This window comes from Sus scrofa, chromosome 14 (genome assembly GCF_000003025.6).
Source record: "Sus scrofa isolate TJ Tabasco breed Duroc chromosome 14, Sscrofa11.1, whole genome shotgun sequence".
Taxonomy (NCBI): domain Eukaryota; kingdom Metazoa; phylum Chordata; class Mammalia; order Artiodactyla; family Suidae; genus Sus; species Sus scrofa.
In genome coordinates this window covers 125,181,522-125,196,642 of record NC_010456.5, presented here as the reverse complement: position 1 = coordinate 125,196,642, position 15,121 = coordinate 125,181,522, and the positions used below count along the sequence as shown (strand labels likewise).

The 15,121-nt window shown below is 38.0% G+C and overlaps 1 protein-coding gene across 1 annotated transcript in view; it reads right to left on the bottom strand.

Moving 5' to 3' along the window:
* Nucleotides 779–15,121, bottom strand: part of FAM160B1 (family with sequence similarity 160 member B1) — a 37,250-nt gene continuing 22,907 nt past the window's right edge. Inside the window, exons 8-17 of the mRNA XM_001929362.6 lie at nt 14,077–14,191; nt 12,968–13,044; nt 12,689–12,881; nt 12,150–12,319; nt 11,633–11,776; nt 10,418–10,508; nt 7,922–8,065; nt 4,618–4,758; nt 4,174–4,277; nt 779–4,079 (exon numbers count right to left, since the gene is read on the bottom strand). Coding sequence (XP_001929397.1) covers nt 3,974–4,079; nt 4,174–4,277; nt 4,618–4,758; nt 7,922–8,065; nt 10,418–10,508; nt 11,633–11,776; nt 12,150–12,319; nt 12,689–12,881; nt 12,968–13,044; nt 14,077–14,191 — 1,285 coding nt within the window. The 3' untranslated portion in view covers nt 779–3,973. The remainder of the gene's footprint in view (nt 4,080–4,173; nt 4,278–4,617; nt 4,759–7,921; nt 8,066–10,417; nt 10,509–11,632; nt 11,777–12,149; nt 12,320–12,688; nt 12,882–12,967; nt 13,045–14,076; nt 14,192–15,121) is intronic.

Here is a 15,121-nt window from a genome sequence, read left to right as displayed (position 1 = left end):
GAGGTTCCCAGGCTAGGGGTAGAATCGGAGCTGTAGCCTCCAGCCTACACCAGAGCCACAGTAACACCAGATCCGAGCCTCATCTGCGACCTACACCACAGCTCATGACAACGCCGGATCCTTAACCCACTGAGCAAGGGCAGGGATTGAACCCGCAACCTCATGGTTCCTAGTGGGATTCGTTTCCGATGCGCTACAACGGGAACTCCCGTCTCTTGCGTTCTTAAACCTGTTATCTTCTTTATTTCCTTCTAAAACTATTTTGAGTAACTTTGGCTGAAAAGAGTCATGAGTCAGTGGGATTAATAACTAGATTTTTCTCTTTCTCGTTGTGCCATGTATTACATGTTTCTTTCAGTTTCCAATTAAGGGACCTTGGCAAATACTGTGGTGAATGGAATAAGCCTAGAGTCTAATGGCTTTAAAAGTCAATTAAAAAGTGTTTATATGTGTTATAAATCTATTAAGAAATAATCCCTACAAGGAATTGTATTTCTAAGACTTATACAAACATGGCTTTCTTTAGGGATGTGATTATTAAGAAGCAGGGTGGAAGATACATATGAGGCTCACCCAGGAAGATTTCTTCAAGCTATATATTCCCCCTCTACAAATACTCTCACATAGTCCTCTTTGTTCTCTCTCTGAAATGAATGCTAAAATGAACCTTTAACTGTTGTCTGCATCATCCTTTCATTCTTTTGTTATGAATTATTGTTTTAGACTTATCAGTGAATGAAATGTTTCCATTAGAATTCTACAAAAATGTAAGACGACATTTTGTTTAAATTGCATTATTTATTTTCAGATGATCCCTCTTAGTCCTGCATGCATTGTTAGCACAAAAATTGAACTCGATTACAACCTCCTTTCAAGAGATAGTAGGTACATAATCACCATCTGAAGAGTTTCTTCATAGATGGCCCAAGAATTCCAGGCCTTGGTAACACTGTCAGTAACCTATACAATGTTCAATAGAAAAATTTACCAAATATCCTTTGTTTAATGTAAACAAGGCAGGAGGCAAAACAGAGTATTGTAGTAACACTATTTTACAGGGCCCAGAAATATGATTATCTATCATGTTTTAACACATCGTGTCACAATGACATGCATATTTTGATTAATTGTACAACCCAAAATATAATTACCATATAAATCGTGGTTTTAGCACTTCACTGTAACTTCTGTCAATACCTATAAACTTCATAATTAAATGGTAATTGTATATTAATGCAATAATTTATGGAAATATGTTACCATGAATTATGAAGTAATTCCGTAACTTGTGCCCCGTAAAATTAGGTGTAATAATCTTTACACTAGCAACAGTGTAAGCAAGCTAAGGATTTTGGTCCTTATAGATCTGTACACATATATACATACATATACACACACAATAATGTACAATTAAACCAAAAAGCTATGAATCCACTCACAGCTTCTATATTGCACAGACAGATACATTATGAGAACATGACATAGTTAGAATGTGAGTACTACAATGACAATTGGCTAGCTAAGGACAAATCTTGAGTTCTATCAAGTAAAGAATGTGGCTCATTACAAAAAAATAAACCCAAAGACTACACTGTTAGAGAGAAAGTTTAAAAAAAAAAAAAAGAATGTGCATATGTATTTATACCAATGTGCAGCAAGGCTGAAATTCAGTTTGGGACTTGTTATGGCCATCGGTTTTTAAGCTGGTACTTCCCACCTGACACAGTGCATTTCAGTCACTGTTTTGCAAATACTGAGTAAAAGAAATAGTCAGCTTCTGAAAGACAGTACGAAAATGACTAGTCTTGTAGGACAATGGTTCACTAACAAATCCAGCTCACTCTGAGAACTTGTGCTGGCTCTAGGTCTGAACTAAATGTGAAAAATAAAAAAGAAAAGACAGAAACAAAAGAGAAACAAATTATACCTTAAGCTTTAGCTGATTACAAATCAAAGTCATTACAATAACTTAGGAAAATAATTACGTCTTAAGAAGCAGCATACACACACAAAAATATGAGTTAAAGCTTTTCTGAGCGTGGTTTCATGGATTAGCTATAAGGTCCTACTGGTGAAATCAAGGGTAAAATAGTATTTGGTTTGAGAGGTAACATCATTGCCATTACTTACACCTACTGAATACAACGAAAACATTAAGAAATATCTAATATCTCTTAATGTCTTATTTTAAATACATCTACATTAAAGTAGACTATAACTACATCTAAAAATGGAGATGTTGCAGTGTTTCTTGCATCAATAAATACAGCAAACAGAAAAACGCTTTCCCATCATTAAAAATCATTTAAAGAAAAACATGTACAGAGTAACTAGCTCCCACCTGTTTCTTCATTGTTTTGTGTAATAAATTCTTAGGGTGAACAAACAAAGACTTGCATTAAATTAGTCTTTTTGTTGTTTTTAACAGCAGTAAGCAGTCTAGAATCAATGGTATTCATAATTTTTTGATATTTTGCTCTTAATAAATAGCAAAAACTAACTACAAAATAAATCAGAAAAATGAATACAACAAAAATAGCAGTAGGTGTAAAATATGCTTCTGTGCACGTGCCACGCAATGTACAGATGCAAACGTGCTGCACAAAACAACTTCTTTGAAGGGGCAGTGACAGCTCCTTTCAGGCTGGAAGGTTTGCTAGTCTGCTCCCCAAATATCAGTCAATGGAAAGATAAAGGTGAAAGTGCTGCTGCTTAATATTTCAGCTAAGAACAAAACAAAACAAAACCCCAAAAAGCTTAAAAGCAATATTTGAGTGATAAGCATCACTTAAAGGAAGAATAGAAAGTGGATTCGCAAACACCATTTTAGTTAATCAAGTACAAGCATGCTGTGCACAGCGCAGCTTTGCCAGCTACTCACACCACACCTTCCTACACACAGACCCTTTCACACATGCACCAATTTACCCAAGTTCTTTCATATGTAAACAGGACAGACTGGCTGGTTGGTTTGTTTTTAAATCTCTTTAGAATGATTTAAAACAAAAGACTGAACAAAATCAAAAGAAAAATGTAAACATTCAGGAGGCCATTGGCATTCTGATTGCTGCCACCTACACGCACTACCACGTATTTCAATAAGAAAATCAAATTATGGAGCAATTTTCAGGGAGGGACAGAGAGAAAGGGGAAAAAAAAGGGTCTCAACCCAATACATGTTAATTACCCTAAAAAATACTCCTTTAGCAAAACTACCAATGGTGAACACAAATTCAACGCTGTTGCAAAAATGAAAAACTTTAAATAAACTGGGACCCATACATGAAAATCAGTCACTAACATGGCTATGTGCACGGAGAGTAAAAGAATGTTTCTTTAAAAAATATATCTATTATATTAATCAAGAATTTCTTTATCATATTAAATTGTTATTCTTAGAAAAGCTGAAGAAAGTTAATGATGCTCTACATTTTTGTCTTGTATTATTAATTCATATAATGGTTCCTGGATTGTACTGTTTTCTCATTTACAGTTTGTTTTTTTTTAATGTTTTGTTTGATAAGAATTCTGACTTTAAAAAGTTATAAAATTGGTTTTTTTTTTTTTTTTTTGCTACTTATTAAACGAAAAGAATATAAGCATTTGAGTCCCAGAGAATGTCAAAATGCCTCACTACCTAAAAGGATAGTAAAGTAACAGAAATATCATCAAAATCATAACATCAGAAATTCTGCAGCTTTTCACACAGGCATTAGGAATGCTTATTTCCTGAAGTCCCTTTGATTGTATCCTGGATTCAAGGACGTGCAACCTTATATAGAACCATTATGGTAAAGCCGATGAAAACAATATCACACAACATTTTACTGAGAGCAATCCATTCAATGGGTTCTGAATGGTTCTGTCCAGTTGATAGCAATGCTTCATTTGAAAAGGCTTTTTATCCTCTTCTGACTGGGTGGAACTGAGTCTTTTTGGATGAAATGTACACAGGTTAGTTGAAAGATGCTGTTTACGGTGTGGAGGCGGCATGGTATTTCACAAATGCAATAGCCGCCAGCTCCTTACAGAACTCCTCCAACACAATCACACCCTCCAGCAACGTGATGTGGTCAATACTGGGAAGGGAAGGCAGGCAATAAATCAAGATATGAGCAGATCATCAAGTTTGGCAAAAGTTTTAGATAAACAACACGTAGAACACCGACTTACACGGGGCCTTCGGGTTCCAAACCAAGTAATCGCTTTCTGACTAATAGAAGCTTGGGAGTAAAGTCTTGAATTCGCTGGATTCGAACCATGAGGTCTCCAACAACCTGAGTCACAGAGACAAAGGAGCTCAGTTCCTGAACAGCTCCACGGGGATTCTCGGGATTAAAAAAACTACTCCATTTGCTATGACGAAATGAGGACTGTCACCCCTCACATAACAATTCACCATTCACATAACAATCTTTGACAAAGGACTCATCTATTCCTTAAAATACAAAAGTTTTATATATTATTTAAAAGCATACATCTTTCTTTTTTCTCCACTTTCTGTAGTAAAACAGTTACTTCTAAACAGTAGATATATTTCTCATTATGTGACATTAATTACACATTAACTGGTCAGGTGTATCAATCCTAGAGAACATGACAAAGCTGATAACTCACCCTGACAATCACTGAGAAGAGGGATCTACAGCCAGAAGCAAGGTTCACGTAAGGATCCAAAAGGTACTCGTGTATGTGTGGATGAGGGAAGAGAGAAAGTCTAGATAACACTGACGTCACTTGCAAATTTACATCATATGGCTGTGGAGAGGGAAAAAGCAAGACGATAATTGGACATTCTGTGTAATGTATATATCTGAGTACTTAATTTGCCATTTCAACTTGTCCTTTTAAGAAAGGAAAATCTACCATCTTATTTCTCCCTCTACATGCTCTGCTACAATGAAAGTATCTATAACTAAATTAGCTTTACCATGCAGCTCAATATCAAAAAAACAACCCAATCAAAAAATGAGCAGATGTGGGAGTTCTCGTCTCATGGCTCAGTGGTTAACGAATCCAACAAGGAACCATGAGGTTGCGGGTTTGATCCCTGGCCTTGCTAAGTGGGTTGAGGATCTGGCGTTGCCCTGACCTGTGATGTAGTTTGCAGACGTGGCTCAGATCCCACATTGCTATGGCTGTGGCGTAGGCTGGCAGCTGCAGCTCCGATTAGGCCCTTAGCCTGGGAACCTCTATATGCCGCAGAAGAGGCCCTAGAAAAGGCAAAAAGACAAAAAAAGACAAAAAAAAAAAAAAAGAGCAGATCTAAACAGAGTGTTCTCCAAAGAAGACATACAGATGGCCAAAAAGCACATAAAAAGATGCTCAACATTGCTATTAGAGAAATGCAAATCAAAACTACAATGAGAGGAGTTCCTATCATGACTCAGCAGAAACAAATCCTACTAGTATCCATGAGGACTCAGGTTCATTCCTGGCCTCACTCAGTGGGTTAAGGATCCAGCAGTGCCGTGAGCTGAGCTGTGGTGTAGGTCGCAGACATGGCTCAGATCGTTGAGTTGCTGTGGCTGTGGCTGTGGCTGGCAGCTACAGCTCCGATTTAAGCTCTAGCCTGGGAACTTCCATATGCCTTGAGTGTGGCCCTAAAAAGCAACAAAACAAAACAAAAATACTACAATGAGGTACCACCTCACCCTGGTCAGAATGGCCATTGTCAAAATGTCTACAAACTGTAAATGCTGGAGAGGGTACAGAGAAAAGGGAACCTTCCTACACTGTTGGTTGGAATGCAAATTGCTAAAAACCATTATGGAAAACAGCAGTATGGAGGTTTCTTGGGAAACTAAAATTAGTACTACCATACGATCCAGCAATCCCACTCCTGGACATATATCTGGAGAAAACCATACGTTGAAAAGATACACACACCCCAATGTTCACTGCAGCACTATTTACCATAGCTAAGACAGAGAATATTACTCTGCTGTAAAAAGAATGAAATAATGTCCTTTGCAGCAACATGCATAACCTAAAGATTATCATACAAGTAAAGTAAGCCAGACAAAAGACAAATATGTGATATCACTTATATGTGGAATCTTAAAAATAATGATGCAAATAAAGTCATTTGCAAAACAGAAATAGACTTACAGACTTTGAAAACAAGCTTATGGTTACTAAAGGGGAAAGACTGGGGTTTTACAGACAAAAGGTTTGAGGCTAGGCTCCATAGCTCACTAGTTAAGTCACGTGAACTGAAACTAAGGGCTCCTCATTTATACAATAACACAAGGAACTGTCTTGCCTGTCATTCAGGGTTACAGGAAGAATGAGTGAGACACTGTGCATGAACCACCTCTGCACTGTGAGGTGCTATCTGGTGAAAGAAAAAGAACTAGAAGCATTTCAGGATATTCTATCTCCAGTGTATCCTTTTGTGTCAGCACGCTACAGACTGAAGGGGAGAATGCTCAAGTGTGATAAGGACTCAGAGAGGAGCTTTCCAATCAATTCAGAGACTTTTTAAAATTTAGAAGCCTTTTTGGTGCTTTTGGTCAAAATTTCTAAAGATTATTGACTTGATACTGATTGTTAATGTCTGGTGTGTTAGTTAAATCAGATCCAAACTAAGCCTGGAAAATTAGCACCAAAAAGACCACATACTGATGAAACCCACTAGACAGGAGATTTACACAGCCACGATGTATACAGCCTGACCCTCAGAGTAACTGGATTGAAATGCTTCGGTTGTTAAGTATTAAAGACCGACCAACCAACAGTGAAACACTAGACATTCAGCACAAAAAAACAGACTTTACTCTGTGTCTTTTATTAATTACCATCAGAAACAGCATGACTGAGGTCCAACACAGTGAAATACTTCTGATTTATCATTTCTTTATGTAGCTTTCTGGTTATTGAAGACAGCCTGCTTGTGGAGTAAACTGCTTTTACGACTCCCTATGTTTAATAAATATTTAACTAGAATGCTAAAAAGAACAAGTACTTTAATATACAATTTTAAATTAATTCTAAACTGACTAACTCAGTTTCCATGCTGAGGCAAGTTTAATGCCAGATTGTTTTATGTCAAGTGTCCATCCTCATGTGTAAAACATTTCAAAGCTCTAACGTCACTGTGTTTGCCAAGAAGAGAGGGAAAGAAGGAGTCTATAATCCCAAACTCAGTTCTCCTGACAGTCAATGAGAGACACAGCAACGTACTAGCTGATGGTGATTTCTATCTACCTTGGAATAAGTACAGTCCTCTTTTTAATTTCACCTCGTCCTGTGAAAATAAGTATCATTCACAAGTTCTTTGTCTGAAGAAGCAGGTTCATCTCATACTGCTGTGTAATTTTAATGAGACTGAAGCATTCAACATTCCATCTGAAATGATATTTAAGGTCTGAATTAAACCTGAAAAGTTCCGCTCTATCTATATTAAGTGTACTAACTGAAAGGCAAGCACTCTAGGCACTGCCAAAAGGTATGAGGGCTATTAGGACCATGGCCTAGAATGAGAAGTAAACATACAATTTTGTAACAGCTGTTAGGCCAAAAAAAAATTTTTTTTTTTTGTCTTTGCCATTTCTTGGGCTGCTTCTGAGGCATATGGAGGTTCCCAGGCTAGGGGTCAAACCGGAGCTGTAGCCACCGGCCTACACCACAGCAACACGGGATCCGAGCCGTGTCTGCAACCTACACCACAGTTCACGGCAACGCCAGATCGTTAACCCACTGGGCAAGGGCAGGAATCGAACCGCAACCTCATAGTTCCTTGTCGGATTCGTTAACCACTGCGCCACGAAGAGAACTCCTCCCCCCCAAAAAAATTTTAACACAATGAATGCATCAGAAACCCACCAGTTGTTGACAATCTAGCTTTATGAAAACATCATCAAATGGAAAAAGAAAACAAAACTACTGCCATGGTGAATGGTAACAAAATAATTATTACCTGATCAAGAATTCTTCCCATTCTGTCAAATAAAACTTTCAAAAAATGACCTTCGAAGAAAGCTGCTTCTAAATTGCACTTTTCCAATGCTTTTGGAGACCCAGGCCACTCCCATCTTAAGCAGATAGCACAGTAGTCCCGGAACTAGGGAGAAAGCATTTGGATCATTAAAGAACTAAGCAAACAGAAACTGAGATTAAACAGAAATAGCTTCTCACACAGGTAGAAAAATCCCCTTGAATGCTAAGTGTGTGCTAAGTGTGAGGGGCCGTGGGAGAGGGAAGAAGGATGAGGCAGGTAACACCCTAACAGAGAGAGGGCACAGGGGAAGGTCATGGGCACCATACCAACATGCTGATGAAAAAGCAGGCAGATTTTAACTTTACCAAAGTATCCCTTTCACTGCTGTGCTTAAGCTCTTTCCTTTAGAGAGATTTAACCCTTTACTCATTGTTATCAGACTTCAAGAGTATTTAAAATGCAAAGTACGTCTTGGCCACATTTTCCAATGTCTTCTAACATGCCACATGTACTATATTTAATACGTAAAATGGGTGAAGAGATGCACATCATCTGAGAAGGCACGCTTGGCTTTCCCATGATGTGTTTATCCAGGCACACTGCACATTGTCACCAGGCGCAGCATGAAAACTGTTCGCTACCATGGCAATGAGAAGAGGACAACACACAGAGAGAGCAAGTTTAGATACTTCTCTTGCAATTTCACCGGGTACATTTTATGTTTGTTCAATCTACTAAAATAGTCAGGGCTTGTGTTTTGTGTTTTTTTCTTTTCTTTTTTCTAGTAATTCATTTTCCTTATATTCTACGAAAGCACTGGTCTGTGACAGATTGGAAAGAAGAGGAAACTGGTCCTCACTGCACAGAGTTTACCAGAGGAATAAACAATATGTATTTTTTTTTTTAAGCACAAGAAATTTTCTCTAGTAAAAAGAAAATTTAGAAGTCTTCTATGATAAGTAATTTACTTGAATTTAAACAAAAGAAATTTAGGGCATAGTTTTCTTCCATGTTCTTTCCCTTTTCACATTCTCCTTGTTCAATAAAGCAAAGTTATTTTGACATCTCTAGTTTACAGAATATCTGAGATTAAAATAAAACATATTCTCAATGCGAAGCACTAACTTCAGCTTTTATTTTATTTTATTTTTTGTCTCTTTAGGGCCGCACCCACAGCATATGGAGGTTCCCAGGCTAGGGGTCTAATCGGAGCTGTAGCCGCCAGCCTACGCCAGAGCCACAGCAATGCCAGATCCGAGCCGCATCTGTGACCTACACCACAGCTCGCAGCAATGCTGGACCCTTAACCCACTGAGCAAGGTCAGGGATAGAACCCACAACCTCACAGTTCCTAGTTGGATTTGTTTCCACTGTGCCCCGACGGGAACTCCAACTTCAGCTTTTAAAAGAAAAACATATTTTAAATGGTTAAAAAACCAACTTCTTCAAGATATTGTGAGTTTTAAACTATTTGGCTTTCAATAGACAATTTTCTTTCTAAAATCACATCCTAATATTTCATAATGCATTTTTAGATTAACACTTCTGAAATTGAGCTAGAAAGTAATAGTGTAAAAACTTCCTGTTCTTTTTGTGTCTTTTCTAATATTTCTGAAACAATTGTAACTGTAATCAGAATATGGAAATAAAACTTTACAGAAGGAATCAAAGTAGTTTTAAAAACCAATCGGTACTACTAAGGTTGGTAGTACTTTTGCTGCCTCAACTTTATGTTACATGCATATATTTGCTACTCCATTACTCTAGTGATTCACATGCTAATGTGGACTTGAATTCAGGCTTAAAAGCATCATGAATAAACTACAGGCACATGCAAGTCAATTATCAATAAAAACACACTTCGGATCAAAGGATATAAATGCAACAATAAATGCATATTTTTTTGACATGAGACATTTCAAAATTTGGTAAAATGTAAAATGCTCCGCAGGGGAAAGGTGACTGAGGGAAGGCCATTTATTCTAATAACCAAGAGGAGACCTCTGAGAAAGGAATTAGGTGAGGTGGAAAGCTGGGATGCAGGGGATGAAGAGACAACACTTGCGAATGACTGCTGGATAAGAAGTGATGGAGACGAAAAAAGGATACCAGATATCAGCCTGTGGGCTGTGAGCAATGGTGGGCGGTGGGAAGAATCACTTAAAAATCATGCTTTCTTTCCATCAGGAGCAAGGATTTGGGGGAGATGTAATTTCAAGGACAGAAAGGGAAGAAAAGGAGAGAGGGAGAGAGAAAGAAAGAGGGGAAGCGAGCATAAAGAAAGCCTGAGATAGAGAGATACAGTGGGTGAAAGGCAAAGTCAGATCACTGGCAGGAAGTTAAAATGCTGAGGGCAGAGTTCAGGTCTTGCAGTGGAAGTGAAACCTTTGGAGAAATGACTGTGGGGAACGTGACCAGGATGTATGTGTGCATTCTTACTAGATTTCATGTCCAAAAATTAGTTACTTCACTTACCTGCCTATGAGCATCTCGGAGGTAGGTGTCATATCCAGTGCCCTCAACGTGGTAGGACGATTTGGCTTCATCCGGTACCAGACAGAGAAAACTTAAATGAAAAAAGCCATAATCAAGGACACAAATACTCTCACAATTCCCTATCTTTATGTGTATTAAAATATTTCGGCCATCTTCAATTTAGCCAAGTATTAATGCAAATGGAAACCTGAAAAGTAAAACCGTGTGTTCTTAAGTCGTATAATTCACTGACTAAATACTATGTCATTGTTTTAAAGGTTTCATTAAAAAATTTTTCATTCCGGAGTTCCCGTCGTGGCGCAGTGGTTAACGAATCCAACTAGGAACCATGAGGTTGCGGGTTTGGTCCCTGCCCTTGCTCAGTGGGTTAATGATCCGGCGTTGCAGTGAACTATGGTGTAGGTTGCAGACGCGGCTCAGATCCTGCGTTGCTGTGGCTCTGGTGTAGGCCAGTGGCTATAGCTCTGATTGGACCCCTAGCCTGGGAACTCCATATGCCGCGAAAGCGGCCCAAGAAAATGGCAAAAAGACAAAAAAAAAAAAATTTTTTTTTCATTCCACTTAAAGTAGAAGCAAGCAGAAGACCTGACACTTTTTACATTACAGGATGACAGACTATCATATTTATTAGTCTCAGGAACCTGGCTTTTAAGTCACTGAACCTTACATTTTTAGGCACCCAAATTTTGCATCTTGCACCATATGTAGTTTTCTCTAGTCAGCTCCCAGAACCAGGCACAGCAATGACAGGATTGCAAAGGAAGAAAAAGAAGAAAATTGCCAGGGAAAGGGCACTTTAAAAAAAATGTAAAACACAAACTAATAAAGGAAGAACCCTCTGCTTAGCACATGTGAATACATGGTTAATAAGTTCAATTCGTCAAACTGGAAATTCTCAGTGTGGTTCCAATTGGGAATTACTTAAAATTATTTACATTTTTTTTTTTTTTAAGTAGGGTACTCTAAAGATTTATTTAACTACTGTTACTCATTTTTATGTTTATACTAAGTAGAGGAATCAATTGTTGCCCCTGGGCTGTCACTTGCTACATAAGCATTTCAAAAAGCTGACATAAATCTCTAAAGGGAAGATTGAGTTCATAATATATCTCTGTATCGATCGAAGAGCAGAGCTACTGTATGTTATAAAAAACAAGTAAAAGAGTTGTAAGTCAAATTTACAGAGCCACTCACCTATTTACAATTTTATGGACTTCAGTTTTCCCATCATTTTTGGGGTGGTCTGGAGTAGTAGGAGGTGAAGAACTAAGCCACTCTTGGTTTGACAAAGTGTTATCTGGTGAAATGTCAGTAAATAATGGATCTTCTTCCAGATCTCTGAGTTTAATTTAATGATGTATAAAAAAACATTTTATTATACTTTCTAAACCAAACAATTCTCTGCTATGTTCTTAGAAAACATTAATGTTGCTAAGGAAAGAATTAAGGAATAATGAATGCATTTATATCTTATAGAGAAATTAACATTTTAAACTAACAAACTCAAGGCCATATTGATTTTGCTTGGATAGATACTACCACTTGTAATTTAAAGGGACAGTAATATCAAGGACATTTAAATTTAACTTTTTAAAAAACTTTTAAACTGTTAAGACTTTTTTTTTTTAATGAATAAGGAAGAGAAATAAGAGGGGAGAAAGTTACAATTCTATAAGAAATGCTGAACTCACAGAGTTGGATAGAAACTTACACTGCTCCTGCTATCAATCCATTCTCCATGACATCTTTATCTTCTGGGCACACGGGTTTATATTCTGTATAATTTCTTTCTTCAAGATTTCTTAGGACTAAGTTGTAAAGAATGTGCTCATTGGGTTTTTGTAAAAGATGTTCAAACATCCTTAATGTCATTATGCTTATCTGAAACCAAGAATGATAAAGGGTAACTGAAGAATACTTTAAATAAACCATTCTTCTTGCTATCCCGTAAGCCATGCTTTCAATTCTCTCTCTCTCTCTTTTTTTTTTGCTTTTTTTTCTGTGACCTACACCACAGCTCACGGCAATGCCGGATCCCTGACCCACTGAGCGAAGCCAGGAATTGAACATGCATCCTCATGGATACTAGTTGGATTCGTTCCTGCTGTGGCATAATGGGAACTCCCATGCTTTCAATTTTCAAAATAAAAAGCCACATAAAAAAAGAGGTTCTACTCAAAACACCACAAGTCTATCAAAAGCAGAATGTTAAAGAATCTACATACAGTTCTCAATAATTACATAGCTTACCTCGTCAGATATGTGATCACAATGTTCAATTAACCTGTGTCTTAAAGGATGTCTGCTAATTTCTGCCAGAGTTTCTGGTTCCCTTTGTTCTCCAAGGATGAAAAACACCATTTCTTGAAGCAAAATGTCAGAGGTTACTTGCCGAACAATGCGATGAAGCAGAGCAGTTGATGTCAGAATACCCATCTCAGAACTGGCATAACAGACAGGTAATTAGTGGGCAAAATGAACACATGAACACAGTGATTTTTTGAATTTCTAAGTAAACAAGCCACTCACGTTTGCATTAACTGAGGTTCCATAACACCAATAAAAAATCTTTCACGAACAGCTTTGGCAAGAGCAACAGCAGCAGTCTATAACATAGTATAAGTATCATTATTTATTTTAATGGGAAATAGAGAATAATTTATAATCAGTAATCAGTTTGTACTCTATCTGAATTAATGTGGAAAAACAAACCTGCCTATTGTCCATCTTGATGGCGTATAAACCCTAGATTAGATGTTAGCTACCAGGTCCTTTACATGTTATCTAAATTTCCAAGAACAAAGACAAACAGGATAAAAATACTATCCCAATCACTTACTGTATTAACATCTCCCGAAATAGGAGAAATGGAGGGAGGCCAGTGTTACCTTGTGAAGGGCTGTGCTGTAATACTTAAAGAAACACAGGGGCATTTTATGTGAATCTCTGCCACAGTAGCGACCCGAGCCCCTGCAGTGACAATGCCAGATCCTTAACTCACAAGAGAACTCCTTACCTCTGAATTTATAATGACAGTGAAATACCTTCTACTTAAGTTAAGACATGGTACAATTGTATCTTCTTTAGAACATCTTAGTTTATGCTGCAGGTAATATGTAATCATAAATTTCTGATTTTATAAGGCTACTTTTTCTCAATAATCACAAAATACAGGAAGGGGAGTAAAGAATTTAGAGAAGGAGTAGTATGGACAGAGACGCTTTTCTTTGTTGTGCCAAACTCCTCAAGTGGCAGGCAGAAAGGTTGATTTCAATTAGGAAGTGACCTGGGGAAGGCAGTGATCCCAATGGAGAAGAATATTTTCTATTTAAAGAGCACCTTGCATTACAACAGTGGAACGTATTATAGATGGTGGTTAACCTTAATCACTTTCTAATAAAATGAATTAGCTAACCAGAAAAAAAAAAAACACAGGGGCAGAACTTGAACTGTGATTTGTTTCAGAGCCATAACACACACACACACACCCCATTTTTTTGGTTTTGTTTATCTATTTTACTAACTATGCTATCCTAAGACAATTAAGACACATTCAGGGATATAAATTGAGGATTCAAATTTCACTTAGTAGACATTTACATTTTTAAGCTATCAATAAACAACAAAAACATTCAAACCTTTTGTGCTTCCTTTATGAGTTGATCGCAATAATCAAACCAGGAAAGAAATGAAATTAAGGCTCGTTTTCCTGGAAATGCTGAAGCATCTTCTTTATGACTGTATGAGTCCAAGCTATAGGACACAGAAGAAATGAGAAGCATGAATCCAGTTCAGCACACATGGGGAGATGGAGACGTGTGAAAGAACACACAGTGTGAGACCTTTACCCACGTGACACTGGATGACAGTCAGAACAGGGTTTTAAAGCCAAAGAAGAGAAAACCTTCTAAAGAAAAGCTGGGAATAATTTTCACTCAGTAAGTGGAAAGAGAGACTGAAGCAGAACGGAGCCACAGCAGAAAAACCATGCAGACAGCTCCTCATATTTCCACCAGAAAAGTCGAAGGTTCTCAGTCACTAGGATCGAAGGAAAGGAAAGGAGAACGTGCAAAAAGAAATGACTGCTCTGCTTCTCTTCCTGCCTTAAAATACAACACAGCAGTGAAGTTAGCAAGTGGGTCTGGCCTACAGATCCCGACAGAACACAGGGTGGGAAAAAACAATGAAGAACCAAGGGAGGGTTAAAAAAAACCATGAAAGGTTATTATGTCAAAGTATTAGCCTGCTTTTAGGTGGTGGGATTCTCCTGCTGCTTTACACTTTTTAGTAACTTACACATTTTCTACAGTAATTCTATTTTCATATGATAGTCAAGGAGGGAGCCCTAAAAGACCGCGGGAAAAGGCTGAGAGAGAGTAGGAGGTGAGGCACCACTGCCCGAGGGGCTGTAGAGCCGAGTTAGAAAAAAGAGGATTCCTTCTTTCAGGGTTTGGTTTTGTTTTGTCTTTTTTTGTCTTTTTAGGGCCACACCCGCAGCATATGGAGGTTCCCAGGCTAGGGGTCTAATCAGAGCTACAGCTGCTGGCCTACACCACAGCTCACGGCAATGCTGGATCCTCAACCCACTGAGCGAGGCCAGGGATCGAACCCTCAACCTCATGGTTCCTAGTCGGATTCATTTCCGCTGGGCCATGATGGGAATTCCCTTGTTTTGTTTTCTAA